A 26,805-nucleotide genomic window follows, 5' to 3' on the forward strand; every position below is an offset into this window, starting at 1 on the left:
AGCAAACACATTTTGAATGTATCTTAATTTAATCGAAACATTAATAAATACAAATTTAAAAATTGAAGTACATTTATTGGAAATTTACATTTAATGAATTTTTTTCAGAAACACTGCACAATTCATTTGGTTTTATTTTTTTAAGAAACAATGGTAAAACACCAAAATTGTAAATTCAAAGTTGAATTTAATATCTCCTTATATTATGTAAGCGTATAGTAGGTAAAATTTATAACATGTTGCTGGCATAATATGTACTTATTTTTTAAAGAAATCAAACTCACATGATAAAATACATTCGAGAAATGAATAATAAATATTTTTAACTAGGGTGACAAACATGAAAGTTTTGATGGGGTTCAATTAGCGGAGAACTTATATTTACTTTAAAATTTAATTTTAATTCAGATAGGAGAAAAAATGAGTTTGTTTTTTTCTTTCTAATTTCAATTAACTAATTTTGGTTATCCTTACACATTTTTTACAGTAAATGACTTGAATTTTATATAACAAATTAATTAATTTCAAATAACTTAGGTAAGATAAAATCTTAATTTTATTTATTTGTCATAACTTCAATCCTGTAACGTTGGGTGATTAAACACATTTTTGTGGTAAATATGACTTTATTTTACTATTTATAATTTAATTTCATTTTAACTAAGTCAGATAATATCAAATATGACTTTGCTATCTCTCGGTCCTCCAGATTGATCTCTCCTCTATTCCTTCTTACTCTCTCTCTTCCTCTCTGAAAACCATCAAGGTTTCTGTCATATTCTTACCAAAATCTTTTTTTAAGCTCCTTGTAACTCCAATAATAACTCCAATATTAATAGAACTTAACAAGTCCAACAGTTCACGTGTCTGAGGAAGATAGAAGAAGATAGGGAGGTAGAGGAACAGGGAGGACGAGTGGCGGGGTTGACGACGCCTCCGAGCAGATGGGTTTGACGAGGTCTGGCTCGGTCTGGTGAGCTGCCCTCGCGCAGGAGTGATCGTCTGCAACGAGGGAGATCAGATTGGGACCTTCAAATTTGGGGAGGGTGCGTAGGCACTTACCAGAGTCAAAAGTCCCGCTCTTCCTCCGCCGGTAGGGTTAAGTAGACACCGCTAATGGGGCCTCTGACGTGGGCCTGGGCCGACGTTCGTAGATGCGATGTTGGATCGCATCATCTCTATGCCCTGATCTCTTTAGTCCTTCCTCATAGCATAAAATCCTACTATCAAAATAACCTAATCACCCTTCATGCCATGTTGGTATCAAAACAGAATGCAGGGTTCAATCTGGGGTCAATAAACTCCCTTCATTCTGTCACTGAATTTCATCAGCCATTGGAGATTTACTCTAGCATCCATATTTTGCATACTCCTTCCCAATTGATCAAATCAAATTATACATTTGATCATTGGTCATTCATATCTGGTGTTTGACTGTTTTCAGGGATCTCAACAGAGCTCCACCCGAGGCACTTGCTGATCCCTCCATCTTTCATAAGCTGCCGCAGCCTCCTAGCCTCGTCCCACCGGCCACTGGCGGCGCACAAGTTGGCCATCACCACATACTCTCCGCCATCGCCAGCACCCACCCCAGCAAGCCTACTTGCAGCGTATTCCCCGCCCTGCACATCGCCTCGCACCCAGCATGCCCCAAGCAGTGTCCCCCAGACCTCGGCGGCGGTGCTGGCACTGCCGGGGGCTGCTTCTGCCACCTCCGCCGCCTCTGCCGTCCTCCCTGCCCGTCCCAGCGCGTCGACGAGGCACCCATAGTGCTCCAACTCTGGCTCTATCCCATGCACTAGTTTCATGGACTCAAAGTAGCTCCTGGCCAGATTTGCATCACCCAGATGGCTGCATGCACTAAGAACTCCCACAAAGGTGACTGCATTTGGTCTGATCTTCCTCTCCAGCATCTCCTGGAACAGCTCCAGAGCTCTCTTCCCTTGCCCATTTGCTGCCAGCCCACCAATCATAGCTGTCCATGCAAACACATCCGTCGTCTTCAGACCTTCAAAGACCTCGGCGGCGCCGCCCACACAGCCGCACTTGGCGTACATGTCGATTAGAGCCGTGCCGAGGATGCAGTCTAGCTTCATCTTGTTCTTGTCTATGTATCTGTGGATGAGCTTCCCCTGCTGCAGGTTGCTGCGGGAGGCACATGCAGAGAGGAGGCTGACGACGGCGGCCCAATTCGGCCGGAGCCGGCGCTGCCGCATTTCCTCAAATAGCTCCAGCGCTGCCACCGGCTCCCCACCCTGCGCATAGGCGCTGATCATCGTGCTCCACGAGACGGCATTCCTCTCCGGCATCCTCCGGAAGAGCTCGCGAGCTTCGCCGAGGCGGCGGCCCCTGGCGTACCCGGAGATCATCGTGTTCCACGACTCCGAGTCCCTCTCCGGCATTCCATCAAAGAGCTCTCTCGCAGCCTGCAACTCCCCTGCATCAGCATACCCATTGATCATAGCATTCCAACTGACAATTCCTCTCTCAGGCATTTCGTCAAACAGCTTCCGGGCATCAAGAACTAAGCCACAGCGCAGGAACCCAGATAAGAGTGCGTTCCAGGAGACGATATCCTTCGCAGAAGCGGTGTCAAAGACGAGTCTAGCGAGGTGAATTTTGTGACAGGAGGCGTACATGGAGATCAAGGCGTTGGAGGGGAAGAGCAGGCGGTCAGCGCCGAGCTTGGCCATGGTGGAATGAACTTGCTCGCCTTCCTGCGAGCGTTTAAGGCCTGCGCAGGCCTTGAGAAGGAAGGTGAAGGTGTAGGAATTTGGGGAGGGGCCGGCGGCGGCCATTAGAGAGAAGAGATGGAGCGCGTGGGATGGAGAAGGAGAAGCGGCGTGGCCGCGTAGGAGTGTGTTCCAGGCGAAGATATCTGGGTTTTTCATCAGGTTGAAGATCTTCCTGCCGTGGTGGAGGTTGGCAGAAGATCTAACGCAGAGCTCGAGGAGTTTGCCAGCGGCGAAGTCATCGGAGAAGAAGAGATCGTTTCGTAGCATCTGGGCTTGTATCTGGAGGAGGTCTGCCATGGCCCCCGCCGCCTGAAGAAGAGCCATGCAACGTGGGTGCTGAGCTCTGTAGCATGAAGGTACCATTCATTTATTAAGTTCAACTTCTCATCACTGTGAATCCATGGTATTGATAGGAGTGATTGTCAAATGGGTTGGGCTGGGTTTGCATGTTTCAGCTATCCAACTCTTTAAAACTTTCTACTTTGGTGTTGTTTTCTATTTCTGTTAGAAAAGTATCTCGTTTTTTATGCTGAAATCATTGGATCTTGGTGAGATGTTCTTGTTTTCGTTAGTGGGTTGTGAGTTGGGTTGGTTTAGCACGTTTAGTTTCTCAAATCCTTGTGTTTTTCTGTTATAGCATGGTTTTATAAATATTATAAAAGTCACTTGGTTAGTGATTGTGAGTTTAGTTCAACTGAGCTAGTTTGCATAATTCAATTGACAGTGTTTTAAATCACAGTTGGATAAAAAAACATTCATTGACAGTAAACATGTTTGCGTGTTTCCTTTCTCAAAATTTTCTACTTGGCTAGTGTGATATTATTTTATCCTTTTATTATTAGAAAAATAGATCACAATTCTTGTTCCTTGAGTCTGAGTTGAGTTGAGTTATAATGTTTTCTCAAATCCTTAGAGAAACAATAGGCGCTCTTTAGAGAAAGAGTTAACTGAATTGATTCATATGAATCTCTGATGTTATTATACTTAATTCATGTCATGGTTGTGTAAGCGCACATTAGACCTTAGACACCCAAGACACCTTACGAATGGTTGTATTTTGACTTTTAATTATATTTCTGATCATGAAATTTCCAACCAGTCTTAGCTCAAATGCAAAAGTACGTCCATGAAGGTGATTGTGCGGTCAAAATGGGATCATTTTGCCCTCAATATAAGAGGAGATTGACTCAAGTCAGGCAAAAATATTTACTTAAATCCCTGGCTAGGGTGGTGAAAATATTAAAAAGGGTATTCAAAATTATTTTCGGCCACACATCAATACTAATTAGTATGAGTGGTAAGGAGTTGAACATTGATTATAACCTAAGTGATTCAAGAATCTTGTGAAGGATGAAAGATTAAACACACAAGATAATTCATGACACTAAAGGTTCCATGAGACAGTTGGCATAGTCCTTTGTATCTTTTAGAGCATGAGGTGTAACTTGGGATGCCATTGTTCTGAAGCCCAACTTATCCATTGGGTAAAATTGATTATTTATTAATCAATAGATATGTTCATGTATTTAATGAATAAAGTTGGCCAGTTGAGTTATTTTTTAGATTGATACATGGGACCATATGTTCACACACAAGATTTTGGGACATGTGTGAATATACTTAAATTTGAGAAATTTTTGTGAATAGTGCCCAAAGAGTATAAATAGGGGAGGGGGCATGAGGTGATGTACTCGAGAGTATGAGGTGTCACTTGTCATGCCATGGTCTGGCAACTCAACTTATGGGTTAAACCGCTCCTTGGTGAATTATATGTCGGTATATTTAATGAATAAAATTGGCCAATAAAGGTTATTGGGCTAGTAGAGTTTTTGATTTGACTAACACATGGACCCACCACACACATAAGGTATTTGGATGCTTATCAGAACACTTAAAATTTAGAGTTTTTTATGAATAATTCCCTAAAAATATAAAGAGGAACTACACCCATTTTCAAGCGCCTTACAAGCTTTACATGAGCGCCCTTCTCTTTGTTCTCTTGCTCTTTCAAAGTGCCATTAAGATTGGAAGATAAGAATATTATCTTGGGTTTCAAATAGTTCTATTTGAGGGGACAATAGTGAGATCACGTAGATACATCTATAAGGAAGACACCTGAACGTCTCAAAAAACTGATCTACAACACAAATGAAAGCATAATTTTTTCCGTGTTAGGTAGGTTGTTGGGTTCTATGCCTTGGTTCAATCACAGAAAACAAGTTTTTCCATGGATGCGGAAGCAATAATCGATTAAAAATTTGAAATCATACGTCACATGTACCTCATGGGAAACCTTTTCCACCCTTGACCTCATTCCAAGTTCATTTTTAAGCCTTTCATGTGCCTAGCCTCTAGACATACTCAAACGATTACGTTGCTCTTGGATCTCTACCTCTTCTTATTCAACTCTCCATAAAAATCTTATCACCATGGAGACACTGTCTTTGGTTGAGTAGAGAAGAGAGCAGAGTGTAGAAAGGGGAATCTTTCAATTCTGATTGGCCTGGGTGCTTGAAATGAGTGTCCATTCCCTATTTATATTTTACCTAAGTTTTTCTCTAAAACACATTTAAGTAAAATATATTCACCAATGCCCCTATGATCTTATGCGTGTGACCCTCTAGGCCCATGCATCATTCTAGTTAACAATTATTGACCAACCTTATTAATTACTTATATCATCATATATATTAATTAAATGAGGATCGACTTAACCCAATCGATAGGTTAAGTTTCCAGCTTGTGGGCCACCAAAATATACCTCGTGCTCTAGAAGATACAAAGTAGTGTTTGAATAGGCTCATTGAACCTTTATCGTCATCGATTACGTATATGTATAATCCATCATCCGCGTAAGACTCTCAAATGACTGAGGATATGGTTGATCGTCAAACCCTAGTCCATCATTCGATTAATACTGATGTAGAACGAGGATCATTGGATAACGCCTACTCCAATATCCTCACTACCTTGTCTATTGATTTGCTGCATCATCTTCCTTGAGTCAATTTCCTCTTATACCGAGGGCGGATGATTTCGTCTTGACTACTCAATCATCTATGTGAGCTTCTTACTACATCTAAGCTATGACTTTTTTGACTTCTTACTACATTCATAGACAAAATATAGTCGTCCATCCACGAAATGGCCTTGGTGTCTCAGGTGAACTCTTTATCAAAGAACACTGATGCCGGACGTCGTCAAGACATCGTTCGGTCGACACTGAGGGTAGCGGCTCGGTATCGAATAAGGATCTCTATCGGACGACGACGGCAAGAGTCGTCCAATAATGTGGATGGACAGATATGGATGTAGACAGAAAATGCAAAAATCCTACGTGTAGTACGTGCGAGTGCCGATATGCGGTGGTGTCGTTCTAGAGATCCGACGGGGTCGCCTAGGGTAGGGTCAACCAGACCTCCCGAACCTCTCCCGTGAGGGTCGAGGGCGACTACGTTGCCGAACGGGGATATCCCGCTTAGATGCTCACACTTGTCGGGCTCGCCCGACTCGTACCAGCCAGTTAAGACTCTCACATAAATCGTCGTCCTTTTCTCAACCTGTCTCACTCTCACCTACGTCTAACCCGAGCGCGGAGGAGGCAATATGAAAGTATACTGAAAAAGGTAAGAGACGTAAAGAGCAACAAGGAAGGGTACCTTCGTCGCGTTCGGCGACAGCTATTTCGTAACACAAGATCAGGGCAGCAACATCGTCGTAGGCGCGGGCAATGCTCTATGTGGGTGGTCGTGTCGTGTGCTGGGCTACGGAGGGCGCAACATCCGTAGCACTGGGCACGACGGGGGGCAGAGCTTGGGCATGGCGCGGGCACAGAGTTGGGCGCGGCTCGGGGCGCGGGTCGCTGCGCGGGACACCGGCGGTCGGTGGACGGCGTGGCGCGAGCGCGAGCGCGGGTGTGGTCCGTCGTGCGGGGCACGGGCATCAGAGGTTGGCGCGTTGCGGGCGCAACACGAGGCGTGGGCGCGACGCCGAGTCCGAGTGCGGCCCGTAGCGGCGCAGGCAGAACACGGGGCAGCGTGGTGCAGTGAGGCGGCGCGGAGCGCAGCGAGAGGGTGCGGGCATAGCCGAGACGGCGCGGAGCGCGGCCGAGATGGCGCGGGGCACGGCGAGACGGCGCAGGGCGCGGCCTGATGGCTCGGGGCGCGGCGTGCCGGCGTGGGGCACAGCGAGGCGGCGCGGGCGCGCTGGGACAGTGCAAGCGTAGCGAGGTGGCGCGGATGGGGCGAGACAGTGCGGTGCGGCGTTGGCGGCGTGTGGCGGCGAGGAGGAGGAACGGTGGTGGTGGGGCGTGAGGCAGCGGCCTTCTTCCTCTCCTCTTCTCTCCTTCCCTTCTTCTTCCTTCTTCTTCTTCCTTCTTCTTCGCCTTCTTTCTTCTTCTTCCTCTCCTCAACGAGAATGACTCTTCAACTTCTTACGTTAAAACTTTCAATTGAAATTCAAGAGTAAGTCTGGGGGGGGCGCCCACCCCTCCCTTATATAGGAAGGAGAAGTGGGCCCCTTAACTACAAAAAAGGGGGGGAAAGAAAATAAAAGGGCTTATTAGGCCCACTAGGTAGATGGGAGGGGAAGGTATCCTCATATGGGAACTTCCCCTCGCTACAACGTAGATGAGACGACAAACTATAAGAAAATAAGAAGCGAGTAAATAAAACGATCCGAAGGTGGCATGTCGTCACGCCGAATATCTGAACCCGGGTGTACGCATCGTCACTTTGGCTTGTTGCGTCAGCTGGACGCGTGTCGGCAGCGGGCTCGATGACGGTGCAGGCTCCTCGAGCGACGATCCTACGGTGTTGGACAGTGCCGCGTTATCAAACACCCACTATCTGCCCTTATTGTCGCCACACTAATAGCCATAGGATCAATCAACTTATCGTACAAGTACGATCAGTAAGTGGTATTCTATCCAGGTAATTCGATGTCCATCTTGAAAATACATCGAATATGAATATTTAGAATACATGTTTAAAAACTAGTGACCGCTGTATTATGATCTCATCATAATTCACTATGTCATTGTGTGTGACCCTTTAGGCCCATGTATCATTCTAGTTAATAACTTGAGTGGCCAAATACAAAATATTGACCAACCTTATTAATAAACTATATCAACGTTTAGATTATTTAACTACTAATCAATTTAACCCAATCGATAAGTTAAGTTTCCCACCCGTGGGATGGCAAGCTACACCTCGTGCTCTAGAAGATACAGAGTAATGTTTGAACTCTCTCATGGAACCTTTACCATCATTGATTTCTGTATATGTATCATCCATCATCCATGCAAGACTCTCAAATTACTTAGGGTATGGTTGATTGTCAAACCCTGATTCGTCATTCGATTAGTACTAATGCGTAACGATGATCATTGGAGAACGCCTTCTCCAATATCCTCACTACCCTGTCCAAGGATTTGCTGTATCGTCTTCCTTGAGTCAATCTCCTCTTATATCGAGGGTGGACGATCCTGTCTTGACTGCTCAATCATCTCCGTGAGCTTCTTACTACATCTGAGCTATTACTTGTTTGAATCCCATGATTAGAGGCTCATAAGTCGTAGTTAAAATCTAGTCGTCCATTCATGAGATGTCCTTGGTTTACCATGTCAATGGATTATTCACACAGTTTTGACATGGATCAACTTAATTGTTGTTTAGGTATAATACCATTTAGGGATTCATACGGATCAATTCAGTGATATCTTTCTCCAAAGAGCACCCACTATCTGTACTTATTGTTGCCACACTAATAGCCATAGGATCAACGAAACTTATCATATAAGTAGGATCAATTAGTGCTATTCCATCCACATAATTGGATGTCCCTCTCGACTATCCATCGAATAGAAATATTTAGAATGCATGTTTAAAGACTAGAGATCACTTTATTTCGATCTCATCATAACTCACTATGTCTTTGCATGTATTTATGGACTTCATTATAAACATTGCAGTAGAATAATAATGAACACAATACTTTATTCAATGAACTTTAATGAAACATGGCGGTGTGATTTGGCTTGACGGCCACATAATATCTATCATGACTTGCCTTCAATCTGAAATCTGATTACTTGGCTTCAATCTGTCTCACTTTAACTTTTATGTAAGATCTTCCATGGTGTTGAACCTAGCATATAAAAACCAAAAAAATCATTTCCCAAACCCCTTGATTATATTAATTATTTATTATTATCATATTATTATTATATAAGTATATTATGATTATGGTTAGTCTATTGTGTATTAAATTGATCTGGGTTATATTTTAAAAATGTTATATGATCCTAATAAATTCTTATCTTCTATTACTACTGAAACATGATGTTGATAATTCATTATGACTATTTTATAGAATAATTTTTTATTCTGAAATTTTATTTTGGATTGAGTTGAGATGATTTGCATATTTCATTTCAAAATGCATTGAGCTTGATAGTATGACTTTATTTTGTACTAATGCTGAAAATTTTTTTTGTTTATTTTTTGTTAGTTGGCTTGATCTGTTTTGCATATTTTTGATACCTCAAATCCTTTAGTTTTTCTTAAAAAGTGTTAATTTATATTGATTTTAGAAAATTATTTTGTTCATTGATTTGTGTATTGAGCTGATATGTTTTGCACATTTCATTTTCAAATCCTTTGATTTTGATAATATGCTATTATTTTTTAACATTGTTAGAAAAGTATCTTGTTTGTTTATTTTGTGTTGATCTGATATGCGTATTTCATTCACCAAATTGATCAATTTTAAAATCCAGAATTATTTTCAATTATTGTCTGAAAAGTGTATCGTTCATTGTGTCTGACTGGAACTGGCTTATATGCTTTTTTCTCAAATCCCTGTATTTTACTCCTAATTAATTATTTTTTATAACAGCTGGAGAACTATCATGTTCATTGAGTCTGAGTTGATTATATCTGATTTTCACATTTCATTTCTAAATATACTGCTAATAAGTCACTATTTTCAAACAGTATTATTATAAAAGTATTTTTATTAATACTCTCACGTTGTCTTACCCAAAACTTCTAAATTCTCCAAGATCGAGGGAAACCATGGATATAAGTCGGGGATTTGTCTGCTATTTCTTTTCATTATCAACCATGGTGTAGTTGCCACCCATTGGAGACCCCCTCAACCGTTAAATGTTCATATGATCATATCGATGTACTTTATGCATTGACCCAGTTATACACCTGCTGTACTTGGCCAGAAAATTGAAAATAATGGATGTAGATTCTCCAAGATCATGGGAAGCCCTTTGAAACAAAGAAAATTGAAAATAAGTTTTCTCATTCTTTCTACGTCAAACGACTGCGTTGTTACCCACCATTGAAGAGCCCCCCAAGAATAGGAGAGCCTCTCGTTTCCCCCGGCATCCAACTCAGCCCAACCGACAGCCTCCGCCATAGCCAACCCTTCTTCTTCTTCTTCTTTGGTTCTCCGTCTTCTCTCATGGAGAAGGAAAAGATGAAGTCTTTCATGGATTTCTTCCTCTTCTTCCCCCGTAGAGCGAAGCTTCTGCTTCTGCCTTTGCTTGCAATGGCGGTGCTCTGCGCGCCCGCCGCTGGGAAGAAGTTCACAATTGACGCGCCGCTTCTGACGTCAAAATTGCAGACTAACCGCACGATCCTCGTTGGAACTTCCGGTCACGAAGATTTCACGTCGCTGCAGAAGGCCATTGACGCAGTTCCGGAAGGAAATTCTCATTGGATCATCATCCATCTTCGCGCTGGAGTCTACAGGTGAGAGATCCTCCGAGGAGAACGATATTTGTGGGGTTTTATATTCCTCTGTGGTTTCGCTGAAAAATATGATAAAATGTTCTTTTTCTTCATGGTGAGAGATCCTCCGAGGAGAACGATATTTGTGGGGTTTTATATTCCTCTGTGGTTTTGCTGAAAAATATGATAAAATGTTCTTTTTCATGGTGAGAGATCCTCCGAGGAGAACGATAATGTTGGGTTTTCTCTATGGGTTTTGCTGAAAAATATGATAAAATGTTCTTTTTCTTCATGGTGAGATCTCCTCGGAGGAGATTTATCATGGGGGTTTTTCTCTATGGTTTCGCTGAAAAATATGATAAAATGTTATTTTTCTTGATGGTGAGATCTCCTCGGAGGAGAACGATAATGGGGGGGTTTCTCTATGGGTTTTGCAGAAAAATATGATAAAATGGCCTTTTTCTTCATTGTAAGATCTCGTCGGAGGAGAGCGATAATGGGGGGTTTTCTCTATGGGTTTCGATGAAAAATATGATAAAATGTTCTTTTTCTTCATGGTGAGATCTCCTCATAGGAGAACTATCATGGGAAGGTTTTATTTTAAGGCTACGCTGAAAAATATCATCAAACAATTTTTTTCTTCCTGGGTTCTCTAAAATTATATTCAAATGAGGTTTTCTTCATGGGTAAGCAGAAGAATATGATCCTACGAAAAATTTTCTTCACTGGTTTGCTGAAAAATATGATCAATCGAAGTTTTTCTTCATGGGCTGGCTGAATTATTTGATGAAACGTTTTTTTTCCTCGTGGAATTGTACAAACTGTGATCAAGCGCATTTTTTCTGCATGTGTTCGCTGAAAAGTAGCATTTTCTTCGTGGGTTTCGCTGCAAGGAATGATCACACGAATTATTTCTTCAGAGGTTCGCCGGAAAATACGATCAAAAGAAATTTCTTCAAGAGTTCGCTGAAAACTACGATCAAACAAATTTTTTCATCATGGTTTATTGGAAATATATGGTCAAACGATCTTTTTCTTTAAGGTCTGCTTGAAAAATATGATCAAACGTCTTTTTCTTCATGGGTTCACTGAAAACTGTGATCAAATGATCTTTTCCCTAATGGATTTGCTGGAAAATATCATCAAACTATTTTTGTTCACGGGTTGGCCAAAAAAACGATCATGACACAAATTTTCTTCATATGTTCGCGAAAAAATACGATCAAACGAAAATAATCTTCATGGGTTCGCTGGATCTTTGATAATAACCTCAGGGAGAAGGTGAAAATCCCGGAGAGCAAACCCTATATTTTTCTAAGGGGTAACGGGAAGGGAAGAACCTCCGTCGTCTGGAATGAGAGCTCCACAGAAAACGCCGGCTCCGCAACCTTCACTGTGGAGGCCGACAACGTCGTCGTCTTCGGCATTAGCTTCAAGGTAATCCAAAACTCCAAAACTTAAAAAACTTAAACCGCAGATCTTAGAATCACATGTAGAAAAGTTCGAGGATTTTCTTGCGTTATCTTCTTAAGGATGACTGAATCTAAGAGTACATAATCAATACGTAAAAATCATTAAATATTAGAGATAATAATACATAAATTTATTCGCCAGAGGAGAAACCTCATTGTATCTAGTCCATCCTAAATTATCCCCGTCATTCTTATTCTCAAAACTGTCATGAATGAATCACTTAATTAGGATTTAAACGTAAGCTTATAATATACGATGATACGCGTTGTTTTCCACGAGGGAATGACAAATTAAACATGAGATATGATTGTTTGTTTGATTTGTGTAGAACGATGCTCCGATAGGCGCGGCGGGGACGCCGTTCAATCAGACGGTGGCGGCGATGGTGGCGGGGAACAAGGTGTCATTTTATCACTGCGGGTTCTACAGCCCCCACAACACGCTCTTCGATTACAAAGGGAAGCACTACTACGAGAGCTGCTACATCCAAGGCGCCATTGACTTCATCTTCGGCCGTGGACAGTCCGTCTTCCAGGTGAACTCCAATATCGTTTCTTCGTGATGCTTCTTCATTCTATCTCTCTCTCTCTCTCTCTAGTAAATATATGTATGTATTTGCGTATAAATGGTATATGTGAATGTGGGGTATAAAGGTATACAATACATGCAAATTTTAGATCGTTTTGTGCGTATGACTGTATGAGTTCTGACTTCATACTTCTTTTGATTCCTCTCTCTCTCTCTCTCCGTTTTTATTAAGATGCATGGGGATGTCCAATTACTCATATTATATAAATATATGCGCGTTATACTGTGCATTAATGTTATGGATCTCTCTCTCTCGCTATATATATAAGTATATCCTCCGAAACGAATGTGCATCGATTTCCTTCTTTTGTTCTCTCTCTCTCTCTCTCTCGCCTCTCTCTCTCTTTGTGCCTTCAAATGTAAGATGATCTTGCTACCCGTATAATATAAATATATGCGTATTATACTATGCACGCGTATTTTGTCTCACTTTCTATATATGTGTATGTATAAATCGTTTTGTACAAGTGGGGGCAGATTTCATGCTTATTTTCTTTTCCTCTATAATTCTCTTCTTTGTTCTTTAAATTTTATGGGAGATGTTGTTACCCATATTATATATGCGTGTTTCACTGACTATGCATATGTTGGCTCTCCTTCCCCCTCTCTCTCTAATCTCTATATATACAGCTCATCGACTTCGTACTTCTTCTCTATCTCTCCCTCTTTCTCTTTCCCTCTCTCTCTCTCTCTCTTTGAGCCTTAGAATGTTCGGGGACGATGTTACTCATAATATAAATATTTTCTTATTGTATTATGCGTGCGTAGTATGGGTCTCTGTCTGTACATATATCGTTTCATCCGAATGTGCATCGGCTTCATACTTTGTTTGGTCCTTCTTGCTACCTATTTCTCAATGTGCCTTTAGACGTATGCAGATGTTATGATGCATATGCTGTATACATATGTTTGCTATAAATATACTATGCATGGTCGGTCTCTTTAGTTGTTTTATGTTAAGAACATATCCTGCACGTACAAACTCAGGAATTTTACATTTGCGCAAGAAGGGTTTTAATATATATTTTCTGATCAGAGCTGCGAGATATTCGTGGTGGGAGACAAGAGGACAAAGATTATTGGTTCCATAACGGCCCAGAATAGGCAATCGGCAGAAGACAGCAGTGGGTTTGTGTTCCTCAAGGGGAAGGTGTATGGCATTGGAGGGGTTTATCTTGGAAGGCCCAAGGGACCTCACTCCAGGGTAATATGGTCCAGGACATATCTCTCCAAGACTATTGTTCCTGAGGGTTGGACTAACTGGAGCTATGATGATAGTCTAGAGTGAGTACCTAAGGATATTTACTCTTTTGTCCATCCATCCATCCATCCATCTCTTGTTATTATCTCTCTCTCTCCCCTTGTTATTGTCTCTCCATTCTTTTTTCTCTCTCCCCATGTTATTGTCTCTCCATTCTTTTTTCTCTCTCCCCTTGTTATTGTCTCTCCATTCTTTTTTCTCTCTCCCCTTGTTATTGCCTCTCCATTGTTTTTTTCTCTCTTTTCTGTTTTCTCTCTCTCTCCTCTTGTTATTGTCTCTCCATTCTTTTTCTCTCTCCTCTTGCTTTTCTCATTCTGCTCTATCTTTCTCTATTTCTGTCTCTTTTCTCTCCTCTATTATATATATATATATCTCCCCTGTATCTCTCTTTTCCTCTCTGTCTATCTCTTTGTCCCTCTATTTTCTATTCTATCTCTTTATTCCTCTATTTTCTATTCTATCTCTCTCTCTTGCCCTATCTATCTCAGCTTCTGCCTTCTATCCTAGGACATATTCACACACAATTCCCTCACCCTACGCAGGGAGTTACAATATGGGGAGCACCGCTGCCATGGGCCAGGTGCCACCAATCTGAGGAGAGTTTCATGGGCCAAGCAACTCACTGAGAAGGAGGCCACTCCCTTCGCCGGTGTCGACTTCATCGACGGCCGTGATTGGCTGCCAGTCTACTACGTCGATGATCTCTGAGAGAGAAACAAATCCACATGTTCTATGCAATAATCATGTCAACAAGGACTAGCAATGGCTGTGCTGCATGCTGTCGTTTCAGAAGGATGCCATTTAGAAGTGTGATGAATGAAGAAATATGGCTTATCATGTATGTTACTAGTGAAAGAAATGATGAATATATAAGAACTGTGATGAATTATTACCTTAAGGATGAATCAATGAAGCATTAGAAGAGAGTGGGCATATCCTACACTTAGGATTATACGAATGATGAAGTTAAGAAAACATAGCCGAGTCCATTGCTATATTCATTTTGAGGGGCAGCCTATTGAATCAACATGTAGTCACCTTGGTCCTGGGAGTAACAGTACGTCTCAAAGAAACATTTCTCTTGTGACTCAAGGAATGGACCCTAGTTAAAGTCAAGAGGAGAAAACTTATCATCTTTAGTCTATAATGAATTGTCCCACTGTTATTATCATGACAGACTTCCCCTCCATACATAAGTTAAATTTCACAGTTAAATGAAATATCTTAGTCCCAAAGTTTTCCTAATAGGATCTCTATATTCAGGTATTAAATGGTACATTACATATACAATAATAAAGACTATTTTCCTTATAAGAAATTAAAGCTCAACAACATCACACCTGGTCAATAAATAGTAACCTGATATGCAAGATCACAATGTAATGACCTCATAACTTTTGCTATCATTAGAAGGCATTGAAATGAATCTCATCCGTAATAGAACCATCATAGAAAAAAGTAGATTTCATCATTTTAGATCATAACTCAACCAAGCACTGGTCAGATATACTGATGAAGTGTGAATGGTCAGATATAACTCAACCATGGAAATTACACGTAGCCTGAAGTGGATCATCTGCAGGCAGTGCATCCCAAAAATTCAGAATTAGGAGATCTAAGGATCTCCAGGCAGTCTAAAATTTTATATATGAGAATGTAGTATTTTTTCCTCTGAAGATAACTAATCATACATGCCTGGATTAATGATTTCTTGACCCACATACCTTTTATATATGCATAAACTGGATGCGTACGCACAGTAAGACTTCCTAGGATTGGTGTATACGATGCCTTTCGCATTTCTACGATTTAAAAATGTTTTTGGGAACTGGATGGCACAACTTTTCTCGTTCAATAACCATGTTATCAATTGGTCTGAAAGTTTTTATGCTATAACTTTTAAGTTTATCTTCTAATTTTATTTTTGTAACAGTCCCAAAATATTTTAGGTACAGTCTCAATAGATTTTTATTCCTACCAGATCCTTCATCTCAAAACTGTTTGACGTGCATTTATTAATGTTATGTTATGATTTTGGGTAAGTAGGATATCATCCACATATAACACGAGAATGATGAACTTATTCCCATAGAATTTATATGGTTTACGCATTTGATGAGCTCAACTTTAGGGTGTTAATACGTCTATAAATTAATTCATTAGTAACTTTTATAAAATTTTAGCCGTAATAATATGAATAGCTAGTGATGAGCAAGGGTGATCTCCATAAGGAATGTCAATCAGCGAATTTATTGCTTTTAAAAATGTGATTAGGGAATGTGATGAGTTATTTTATATTTAAATATGGTGAAATGAGAATGAGATAAATAGTGATAGTGTATAAGTAGAAAGATAAGTAAAGTAGAGATTGTAGATAGGTATGGGACAAATTGGATGTTTATGGATGGATATGTATATATTTGGATGGTTGGAAAAGGATGAAGGGCTGTTGAGGAGTCTACCGCAACATAATTGCAAGCAGCTCACTATATATCTTTATGCTCTTCCAGGATCAAGATGATTTTTAGCTGTAGGAGAGCCCCTCTTCTCTTTTGCCTTCCAAATTTATACAACAACTTTTGCCAAGAAACTGAGGAATCATGAAATCACTTTCTTTTACTTGTTCAACAAGTGTAAGATCAATTCCAACATTTTTTTCTTCATGGTTATGGAAATCTATTTATAGATCCAAGGGTATGAATGGATAAATGAGATATACAAAGCTGCCCTTAAAATTTCTGCCTGGACTCTTAGATTGTTAGATAAAGGAGAGCCATTGATTTTTTCCTCTCTCGTCATCGATCCATGTGTTGGATTGCCAACTTGTCACCCGGAATATTTGTATTTAACTAACAATCTGACTCATTTTATACCTGCTCCCATTTTCTACATGTCCTCATTTTCTAAGAACTATCCTTTAAAAAATATCCTCATTTTCTACCTGTGACTGCTCCCATTTTGCAACGAGTCCACACTTTTTTGGACTTAGAATCTACATTAAATGCAATTTTAATTAACCAAATTTTGTGATGCTGACATGTGTCCCGCTTTCTCTTCTCATTTATGAAAATCTAACTATATCCATTGCCTTTACGGTGCTAAGATATTTCTATCATATTTATTGCATTTATTGATAATAAATCGACTCTTATTGCAGCCACCACATTACCTAAAGTATTTTTAAAAGTGAAAGTTTGCTTCTTATGTTTCTCCTATTTTGGCATTGCAATTTTTGATGACCTAATGGCACGTTTTAGAATCATAACTACAGCTAATGTTTGATTTATATCAATTATTATCAATCATCCAAATAAATTGGATAGCAGAAAATTGCGTTCAAAAAGTAAAAAAAATAATAATTAAGTTTCTAAGATCATACCCATCAGCAAAGCAGATGAAAGCCCCGTCAAAAAGTTATCCTTCTTCTCAACATATATATTTATAAATCCCTCTGTATCTTATCCGGTTTCTTTTTGTGTTTATCTGATAATAACTGCAGTGAGGCCCACCGGCCATTAAAGGAAATAGACGACAAACACAAATATTCAATTTCCCACTTGTAGCTTTCACAAATTTGCACTGAAAATTTTCTTTATTTATTTTTATTCAACCTCTTTTTCTCAAATCTGTTGGTACGCCAGAAGTACGTTTTTTTTTTTTTGAACAATACGCCAGAAGTACGTATATTCATTCATTCCTAGACCAATCCATATGGATCGATGAAGAGACAAACTAATAATGGGAATTTTCTATAAACAGAACTAATAATGGGATTTTAATCTTAAAATGCTCGCAATACCTGCATTTAGTCAGGACACAATTTGAGGCATTTTGCAGATTTATTAATCATGGATTAATGGAAAAATTTTAATAAGTTTCCAAAAAATATAAGATACAGACAAACAAAATTAAATTTAAATCATTTTTGGGAGCACATCGACTGGCAGAACCTTTAAGAGATGCTGTACATGAATCACTCACATATTCGTCCGAATTATACGTCCTTGCGATATTAATTGTTTTTGGCTTATGAAATAACAAAACATATTTATCGAAAAATAATCAATAATGGGAAGTTGACAAGGGACATAAACATAATCTCACCAAGAAAAAAAATTATAAACACTGACCTAAAATAGCAAGGATCTATACAGAGATCCTCAGGCAATTCTGCTGAAAAAACACAAGCATGTGGTTTAAATATTTACCTGAGGAAGGCACTTGAGAGTGCTCTCACAAAGAATGAGGATTATGGCTTTCAGGGAGTTCTCCCTGCTTTGAGACGAACTCGTCTCGTCAGAGTGCGGGGGCCGGGCATTTGGCGTCTAATGAACCAAAGTCCAGGGCCGATGGCGGCGCCGATGATATCTCTGCCGCCATCAAGAACTGGCAGCTCTGGTGATCCCCTAGATCATTTGACAGCTTCCTACATAACTGTGGGCAGAAAAGAGAGAAACGGAGATTGTGAGTGTGAGCGTGGGAGGGAGGGAGAGAGAAAGAGTGAGACAGAGATAGAGGAAGAGAGAGAGAGAACAAGAGAGCAAGAGAGAGAGAGAGAGGGAGGAAGAGGGAGAGGGAGAGGGGGAGAGAGTGAGAGAGGGGGGAGAGGGCAGAGATAGAGGGAGAGAGAGTGAAAGAGAGAGGGGGGAGAGGGAGAGAGATAGAGTGAGGCAAAGATAGAGGGAAAGAGAGCAAGCAAGAGAGAGAGAGAGAGAGAGAGAGAGAGAGAGAGGGAGAGAGAGAGAGAGAGTGGGAAAGAGATAGAGAGAGGGACACAGTGAGCACGGAACAGAGGGAGAGAAAGAGAGGGAGAGAAAGAGAAAGTGAGAAAGAGAGAGAGAGAGAAAGGGAGAGGCGAGCAAGTGAGAGAGAGAGAGAGAAAGAAAGGAGAGAGCGAGCAAGTGAGAGAGAGAGAGCAAGTGAGAGAGACAGAGACCAAGAGAAAGGGAGAGAGAGCGAGAAAGAGAGAAAGAAAGGAGAGAGCGAGAGCAAGAGACAGAGAGAGCAAGAGCAAGTGAGAGAGAGAGAGCAAGAGCAAGTGAGAGAGACAGAGCATGCGAGAGGGAGAGAGAGAGCAAGAGAGACGGAGAGAGAGAGAGAGAGAGAAAAACAGGGAGAGAGCGAGCAAGTGAGAGAGAGAGAGGGAGAGCACAGAAGAGAGAAAGAGATCCAGATAGCAAACGAGAGAGAGAGAGAGAGAGCACGAGAGACGGAGAGAGAGAGATAGAGAAACAGATAGCAAACGAGAGAGAGAGAGAGAGAGAGAGAGAGAGAGAGAGAGAGAGAGAGAGAGAGAGAGGGAGAGCACAGACGAGAGAAAGAGAGCCAGATAGCAAACGAGAGAGAGAGAGAGAGAGCACGAGAGACGGAGAGAGAGAGAGAGAAACAGGGAGAGAGCGAGCAAGCGAGAGAGAGAGAGGGAGAGCACAGACGAGAGAAAGAGATCCAGATAGCAAACGAGAGAGAGAGAGATCCAGATAGCAAACACGAGAGAGAAATAGAGAAAGAGAGATAGAGAGGGTGGGAGGGAGAGAGAGGGAGAAAGAGAGATATAGAGATTAAATAATTTCCCACGAGGATCAGGAAACCACCTGCTGATAAAGAGAGAGGTGACCGCTGTATTTTCTCAGCTCCACAACATGTAAGACTGGGCTGACCTCAATAATCTGCCAGCAAGCAATTACAAGCATTAGTATACTGCAGGAGATCTTAAGCTCTTAATTACAAGCATTAGCATACCTCCATTTCCGCAGAGAAGCAAACTGGGCTTGCTGATCCATGGGAAGGCAACCCTATTTTCAACTGAACTCGCAAATAAAATAAGATTAATATTTTTAGATTTTATTTTCATGAATAAAATTATTCAGGATGCACTGAAGTGTACTTTGCTGTGCTTCTTCTGAACATGAAATCCCATGCCCTCGACGATCCTTTGAGCGCCATCGAGCAGCTCTTTAGGCGAGAGCGCGGAAGTGAATCTGATTCTCCGATCAGATACATCCTGAAATGATGAACATTTTTTGCCGATTAGGAAAAGATGGGATTAATGATTTTTTTCGCAAATGAATGCCAAGGTTAGGTTTGGATGTGCCGGATTAAGAACGAATTAAGAACCGCCATTGGATGATCCATCGTCAAATCTGATCGATCAGACCAACCCATTAAGAAGAATGGGCTGATGGGTCCAATCGAGCTCTGTCAAATGGCGAGACTGATAAATCCCACATTTGCAGTTTCTGAAATGAGGAGAGGTAAAAATGTTTCTAGTTGATGATTTATTGCAAAAATATAATTCCTAATGTCAGAGCGGGAGTTATATAGAGAGACCAGAAAGCATGATCAATTTTTTGATCCATCGCACATTCAGATCATGATCATGTGCAATGGATTAGATATCAGATCGATCAATCAAGAGAGACGGGATTGATCAGTAGAAATTCCGATTTATAAAAATTGATATGATCTGATTTGAGCATCAAAACTTTTGGTGGATCGAGAATAAGAGAGAAAATCCAACTGCCAACCTCTAGTTTAGGTTAAATGGTCGTGGAGCTAAATCTCTATTATCTGAGGAATATGATTATGATTAATTTGCAAAGAATAAATGCAGTCAAGATCGAACCTCATTTTCAAAGAAGCCAGAAAGATCAAGGTATGAAGACATCCCTATCAACTCGAATGCGTTGATGAAGTTTGAAACATTTTCATGGTAGCTTGTTAATTTAACCTTTTCAAACTGGAAAAAAACACTCAGGTTAGAACAACATCAAGAGTAAAAAAGAGGCTCAGGAAAAATCTCTGTCATCATAGTCTACCTCTTTGATCGAGAATTCCTCGTGATCCAAATTCAGATCATCATCGTCATCATCGTTGTCTAAGACAGGACTATAACCCTGCTTAAACCAATCATCAGACTTTATCCCTTCAACTGTAATCCTCGACTTCGGATTGGGATCAAGAATCCGTTGGATCAACCTTCTTGCGCCAGGAGACAGCCACTTTGGAATATAGGTTTCCCCCTTGAAGATCTGAGGAAAAAGAAAAGTATTAGATTTAGCCACTGAACAAATATTTAAATCCCCAAATTAAAAAAGAAACATCAGTAGGAGAACTGTTTGCCTTCTGGTAGAGGACTCCAAGATTTATGTCATCAAACGGGAGGTGCCCTGTGAGAATAACATACAAGATAACACCACAGGACCAGATATCTGCAGCAGCGCCATCATATCCTCTGTTTGCGAGGACCTAGAAACAATTAAAAATAAGAAACATATATGTTGAACCGAGGCTCTCTCTCTCTCTCTCTCTCTCTCTCTCTCTTTCTCTCTCTCTCTCTCTCTCTTTCTCTTTTTTCACTTTATTTCTTTCTCCATTGTGAGTGGGCCACGTTCTATAAGTGGCCCACGTGGGAGTTCTTTTTTATTCGAATTTCACTTAAGTAAAATCCCACGTGTGAGCCTTTAAGTGACTCACACGTGGGACCTTGTAATGGGGCCTCTTAAAAGGCCCCAAGCCCTAGCCGTCAAAAGAACACTTCTTTGTTTTTGTTCTTTTTTTTGTCTACAAGACTTTGTCTCAGGCGCCGCCCTTGGCTGGAGCTTCTCCCCTCCTCAACATCTCTCTATTTCTCCCAAACTAACAATATACCAATAAAATCAGCAAGAAAATAATTTTTCAGCGAATCTTACTTCAGGGGCAACATAATTTGGGCTCCCGCATGTTGTATGCAACAAGCCATCACGCTGAAAGTTGAAATTATGGGTTAATGAAGACCGTTCAAGATATTGAATGAAGAATGAATATCGTGTGCTGATGATGACATCTTCATCATCTACAGAAGGCAATGACACTCGTCTCTGTCTGCAGCCAGAATGACAATGACGACTCGTTGTCATCCTCGTCATCATCTGCATCCTTTATGGATAAAATGATAAGAGGACCATAACCTCATCTATCAACAATCCATATATGAATGAATGATGCTGAAACATTCTCACCCTGATGATCACAAATGATGAAGATGAGTCATCATCATCCTCTCGTCTTCATCCGGAGTGCTGAAAATTCTTATGCAGGGTTTAACAAACATACCCCCAGGTGCTGTGGTAAGGCGCTCAGCCCAAAATCTGATATCTTGACATTCCCTTTGGCGTCAAGAAGAACGTTTTCAGGCTGTAAAATAACAAAACAAAAGTGGGAATCTTAAAAATTTTCAACGTTGAGGTTATATTATAATATTAAATTTAACACTTGTTAAAGTTTAGGTTATAGTATCATTGTTTGATAGACAGTCAGTACTCCGATCCCTTTTACTAAAACATTGTAGACGGCTGGATTTTGAGAACAGATCAGCGTTGCAATACATGCCATAGATGGAATTCTAAAAAATATGCAATTCTCATATCAGACTGAGGACGACTGATCCCCACTGTTTCTTTTTTTTTTAATTTTTTATCAAGATTCCTTCATATCATTTCACATGTTGAAATTCCTTCATTCAGGCAGTACTATACCATTAAAATCAACGCAGTGAGGTTCTTTCATTTTATTTTTTACGTATTGAGATTTGGTTCTTACATTATAAGATCGATCCTTTCCTACGTAATAAAACGTTGGCTGGCAGCTGAAAGACAAACTCACCTTTAGGTCTCGATGGTAGATACCTTTATCATGACAATAACTGACAGCATCAACTATCTGCTGGAAAATCTTTCTCGCTTCACGTTCCGAAAGTCTTCCCCCAGATGCCTGAAATAAATATTTAATTTTATTTTATTCTAAACCTAAGGACGTAACGCAGAAAAAAAAGAGAATGCATCAATTTACTCACAATTCTTTCAAATAGCTCTCCCCCCGTCACATATTCTAGGACAATATATATTTTTGTCTTGCTCGCTGAGACCTGAGAAATCAGGAAAAAAATGTTTAAAATCCCGTCCTCTTTCGCTCTATTCTTACGATTGGAGGAAAAGATCTTCAAAGCCCGGGCAACGTTCGGAAGAAAATTCCATTTCCATGAGAAGAATTGGTGATGAACGATGCGCACGTAGTTTCCCAGCGACCACAGATTTCTATTTTGTCGTGTTTCAATTAATTTTTTCCGCTGACGTTTCTCCTTTGTCTTGATCGGATATAATTTTTTCACGGATATACATTAACTGCGGGTCCCCTTAGGACAAGCCAACGGTCAAACAAATTCGATATACCACTTCTCGAATCAAGAATTTTATATTTTAAAATTTTCATGCAGAGATCCCCAAAGAATCCTTCTCAATAATGCTTAGGCAGCTGCCATTTACATTGATTTGGCAGCTGAAAGTGTATTAGATGCTGATTAGCCCATAGTTAACACTCTGTGAGCTTGATATGCCGTAATTAAGGTCGACGAAAATTCATAATCTCGAAGGAAATTAATCCTTATAATTTGACACAGAGATACCAAAGAAAACTTTGTACACTTGATTCAGGGGGACGACTCTCATAATCTCGGAAGAATACTACACTTGATGATCCGAAAGAACCTATACCGCTATTTTCTATGAATCTTTTCATTTAAAAATTTCGTGAACTTTAATTGATAAACTCGGAAGAAAGGAAGAGAACAGATGGTAGAAGACGTCAAAATGGAAGGAAAGAGAGATGGAAAATAAGGGTAGAGAAGAGACCTCATGGAGTCGGACGACGTTCGGATGCTTCAAAAGTTTCAATGTTCCGATTTCCCGTCTTATCTGAAACAGAACTTTTTCATCAGATCTTACTCCACTTCCCTATTCATAAATCCTAGACATTTCACAATGCAGCATCCGAATTGGAATTAATCAAATATTTCATCTATCCCCGCCAAAGTCACGCACACATACACCTAACTAATCGTCGTTCTTGAGATTCTACTCCAGATTCCATGTAATTTCACAAGGAAGCATCCAAATTTCAAATAAAACGATAAGTATCAGTCCGCGCCAAAATTCAGGCACACGCACGCCAACCGTCATTCTTCACAAGGAAGCATCCAAACAATAAATAAAATGACGAATAGTTCATCTATCCGCTTCAAATTCAGCACCAAACTTCAGATCCATAAATCGCACGCCATATTCGTCGTGATTTCACAAGGAACCATCCAAAATTGAAATAAAAAGACGAATACTTCACCACACACACAACTAATCGCCGAATCCTCAGATCTCACTTCAAATTCCATGCGATTTCGCAAGGAAGCATCCAAACTTCAAATAAAATGACGAAAAATCCTTCAAAATTCAGACCTGATCGTCGATCTTGAGATCGATCACGCGCTTCTTGTCGAGGATCTTGACGGCGAATCCGCGGCCAGAGTCCACGTGCCGCGCGAACTTCACCTTGCCGAAATTGCCTTCTCCGAGCGTCCTCCCGAGCTCGTACTTCCACCTTCCTCCTCGACGAGCTCGCGCTTCCTCCAAGCTCGCCGTCGCCTCTTGCATTCCCCTCTCTCCCTTCCACCACGCGCTCGACACCATCACCAGACCTCCCCCTTCCTCTTCCTCTTCCTCTTCTTCTTCTTCCTCCTCTGCTTCCTTCGCTATTTATACTTGCGCCATCGCCCAACCGGTCAACTAATTTTGCGTAATTACGCCGGTGCCCTTCGCATCTTTGACCGGATTCTCCTATGTTTCCAAGATTAATTTTGACACTTCCCTAAGTTTGGATGACGGATGACGGGTCGTCATCCGTCTGGTCTACCTCCGTCGTCCTTGAAACTGATGGGGTGTTATTACTTGACGAAGTCGTTTCCGTCATTAGTCATCAGTCATCCGTCCAAGATGACATGAATGCCGAAGGCTGTTCTGTCCCGTCCCATTCGGCCATCCCCGTCATTCCTCCCATTCCATCCCTTACCGTCGTCTGATGTGACCTTGGAATGGATGACGGAACGAAAGCCTACTTGTCCCATCACGTCCCTTCGTCGGGCACCTGTGATTAACTTTAGATTTACAACCGTCCTCTGTCCGTTCCGTCATCCGTCCCTTATTAAGGTTAATTTTGTCATTTCACTACGTGACTGTCCCACCACGGGTGGTCTTTTAACTCGTCATCATCATTGTCATCGTCATCGTCATCGTGCCCAGCGCTGTTCGTCGGTAAGACCAGACTTTGCTATTGGACCAGTCGCTTTCTGATTTCTCAGAAGTATCCTTCTTTGTCTTTTATCAACCTATTATTCTAATTGAAACTGAGGGGGATGTTTAGAAGTTTTTGAATAAACAACACTAATTTTCCTAATATTGCCCAAGGAATTAATGATGTGTTTCTCTCTCATCTAAATGGAGTCTTTTAAAGCATTGATGATCCAATTCTAAAATATCTTTTATTAAGTCGCAATAAATATGTTTCAATAAAGTAGGGGTTGGATGTTAACATTTCCAGAAATATACAAACAAGGATTCCCAAAATCACGACATATCTTCAAAAACTGGAATCTTTTTAATCTTAATTGTTTTCTGCATGGTGGATTCTTTTTGGGTAATTAATGAAACGTCTTACGATAGGTAGGCTAATATTAAACCATTATTTATACATGGAGTATTTTATTATTATAATTTTTCATGCGGTCTCACACGGCGTCGGCCAGTGAAAATTCATGAGCTTTCATAGAAGGAGCGCAGACACGGCTTTCAGAAACTCAGCAAGACGCGATAAAATATAGAGAGAGAGAACAAAAAAAGAGGGAGAGAAAGAGAGAGACGGAGAGAGGGAGAGAGAGAGAAAAAAAGAGGGAGAGAAAGAGATAAAGAGAGGGAGAGAGAGAGAGAGAGAGAGAGAGAGAGAGAGAGAGAGAGAGAGAGAGAGAGAGAGAGAGAGAGAGAGAGAGAGAGAGAGAGAGAGAGAGAGAGAGAGAGAGATAAAGAGAGGGAGGGAGAGAGGGAGAGAGAGGGAGAGATAAAGAGAGAAAGAGAGAGAGAAAGAGAGAGAAAGAGAGGGAAAGAGAGAGAAAGAGAGAGACGTAAGGGAAAACAGTCTGGCTGAATTTAGATAGGCATTTTTGGAAAGACAGAAATTTCGGTCCGCTTTTTCATAGCCTTTTGTCTGACCTAATGTGACAAGAAGTATAATACATATTTTCATACTAATTTTGACTCTCTCTCTCTCTCTCTCTCTCTCTCTCTCTCTTTCTCCTTACTCTTCATTGCGAGGCCAAAGAACCTCTCTCTCTGTCTCCCTGCCTCTCTCTTTATTTCTCTCGCTCTCTTTTTCTCTCTCTCTCCCTGCTTCTCTCTCTTTATGCCCCTGCCTCTCTCTCTCTCTCTCTCTTTATGTCCCTGCCTCTCTCTCTCTCTCTCGTTCTCTCTCTCTCTCTCTCTCTCTCTCTCTCTCTCTTTCTCTCTTTCTCTCTCCCTGCCTCTCTCCCTCTCTCTCGGTCTCTTTCTCTCCTTGCTTCTCTCTATATGGCCCTGACTCTCTCTCTCTCTCTCTCTCTCTCTCTCTCTTTCTTTCTTCTTCTCCCTGCTTCTCTCTCTTTATCTCCTGACTCTCTCTTTCTTTCTCTCTTCTTCTCCCTGCTTCTCTCTCTTTATCTCCTGCCTCTCTCTTTCTTTCTCTCTTCCTCTCCCTGCTTCTCTCTCTCTCCCTGTCTTTCTCTCTCTGTTTCACTCTTGCCTCTCTCTCTTTCTCTCTTTCTCTCCCTGCCTCTTTCTTTTTATGGTCCGGCCTCTCTCTTTCTCTCCCCGATTCTCTCTCTTTCTCTCCCTGCCTTTCTCTCTTTCTTTCCCTACCTCTCTCTCTCTCTCTATCTTTCTCTCTTTCTATCCCTGCCTTTCTTTCTTTCTCTCCCTACCATTCTCTCTCTTTCTCTCTTTCTATCCCTGCCTTTCTCTCTTTCTCTCCCTGCCTCTCTCTCTCTCTCTTACTTTCTCTCTCACTCTCTCTTCCACTGCCATCATCTGAGAATATGAAAGATTAATGAAGGGACATCTTTCTCTCCTATGTTTCTAGAGAACAGTTTCACCAATAAGTCTGAACCCAG

At 41.0% G+C, this 26,805-nt stretch overlaps 3 protein-coding genes across 4 annotated transcripts; 1 reads left to right on the forward strand and 2 right to left on the reverse strand.

Annotated features, from left to right (window-relative positions):
* Positions 1-812: 812 nt before the first annotated feature.
* LOC144707064 (pentatricopeptide repeat-containing protein At4g18840-like) lies at positions 813-3,127 on the reverse strand. Its single transcript, XM_078580185.1, has 2 exons — positions 1,063-3,127; positions 813-1,002 (listed from the first exon to the last, which is right to left on the reverse strand). Exon 1 carries the CDS (start codon positions 3,096-3,098, stop codon positions 1,407-1,409), a length of 1,692 nt encoding a protein of 563 aa, XP_078436311.1. The 5' UTR covers positions 3,099-3,127; the 3' UTR covers positions 813-1,002; positions 1,063-1,406.
* A 6,936-nt stretch (positions 3,128-10,063) lies between these two features.
* On the forward strand, positions 10,064-14,703 carry LOC144707058 (Pectin lyase-like superfamily protein). Its single transcript, XM_078580181.1, has 5 exons — positions 10,064-10,504; positions 11,758-11,920; positions 12,285-12,491; positions 13,581-13,828; positions 14,348-14,703. The coding sequence occupies exons 1-5, from the start codon at positions 10,215-10,217 to the stop codon at positions 14,511-14,513; spliced, it is 1,074 nt and encodes a 357-aa protein (XP_078436307.1). The 5' UTR covers positions 10,064-10,214; the 3' UTR covers positions 14,514-14,703.
* A 3,149-nt stretch (positions 14,704-17,852) lies between these two features.
* Positions 17,853-24,345, reverse strand: LOC144706692 (CBL-interacting serine/threonine-protein kinase 1-like). 2 transcript variants are annotated; one of them, XM_078579690.1, is made up of 13 exons: positions 24,071-24,345; positions 23,471-23,533; positions 22,636-22,707; positions 22,446-22,553; positions 21,897-21,977; positions 21,494-21,547; positions 20,925-21,050; positions 20,621-20,833; positions 20,428-20,541; positions 19,690-19,806; positions 19,545-19,607; positions 19,397-19,471; positions 17,853-18,239 (listed from the first exon to the last, which is right to left on the reverse strand). In XM_078579690.1, exons 1-13 carry the CDS (start codon positions 24,299-24,301, stop codon positions 18,102-18,104), a joined length of 1,455 nt encoding a protein of 484 aa, XP_078435816.1. In that variant the 5' UTR covers positions 24,302-24,345; the 3' UTR covers positions 17,853-18,101. The 2 variants fall into 2 exon arrangements, with proteins under 2 accessions (XP_078435816.1, XP_078435817.1); XM_078579691.1 differs by lacking the exon at positions 20,428-20,541.
* Between the last annotated feature and the right edge of the window lie 2,460 nt (positions 24,346-26,805).

This window comes from Wolffia australiana, chromosome 8, assembly GCF_029677425.1.
Source record: "Wolffia australiana isolate 7733 chromosome 8, ASM2967742v1".
NCBI lineage: Eukaryota > Viridiplantae > Streptophyta > Magnoliopsida > Alismatales > Araceae > Wolffia > Wolffia australiana.

Bases quoted from the DNA above. Each gene is read 5' to 3' on its own strand.
- LOC144707058 (XM_078580181.1), top strand. From the start codon at position 10,215: ATGGAGAAGGAAAAGATGAAGTCTTTCATGGATTTCTTCCTCTTCTTC. The intron at 12,492-13,580 runs GTGAACTCCAAT...TTTTCTGATCAG, and splicing joins GTGGACAGTCCGTCTTCCAG to AGCTGCGAGATATTCGTGGT. The intron at 13,829-14,347 runs GTGAGTACCTAA...CACCCTACGCAG, and splicing joins AGCTATGATGATAGTCTAGA to GGAGTTACAATATGGGGAGC.
- LOC144707064 (XM_078580185.1), bottom strand. From the start codon at position 3,098: ATGGTACCTTCATGCTACAGAGCTCAGCACCCACGTTGCATGGCTCTT.
- LOC144706692 (XM_078579690.1), bottom strand. From the start codon at position 24,301: ATGGTGTCGAGCGCGTGGTGGAAGGGAGAGAGGGGAATGCAAGAGGCG. The intron at 20,542-20,620 runs GTAGACTATGAT...GTTTTTTTCCAG, and splicing joins AGGAATTCTCGATCAAAGAG to TTTGAAAAGGTTAAATTAAC. The intron at 19,472-19,544 runs GTATGCTAATGC...GCTTGCTGGCAG, and splicing joins GCTTCTCTGCGGAAATGGAG to ATTATTGAGGTCAGCCCAGT.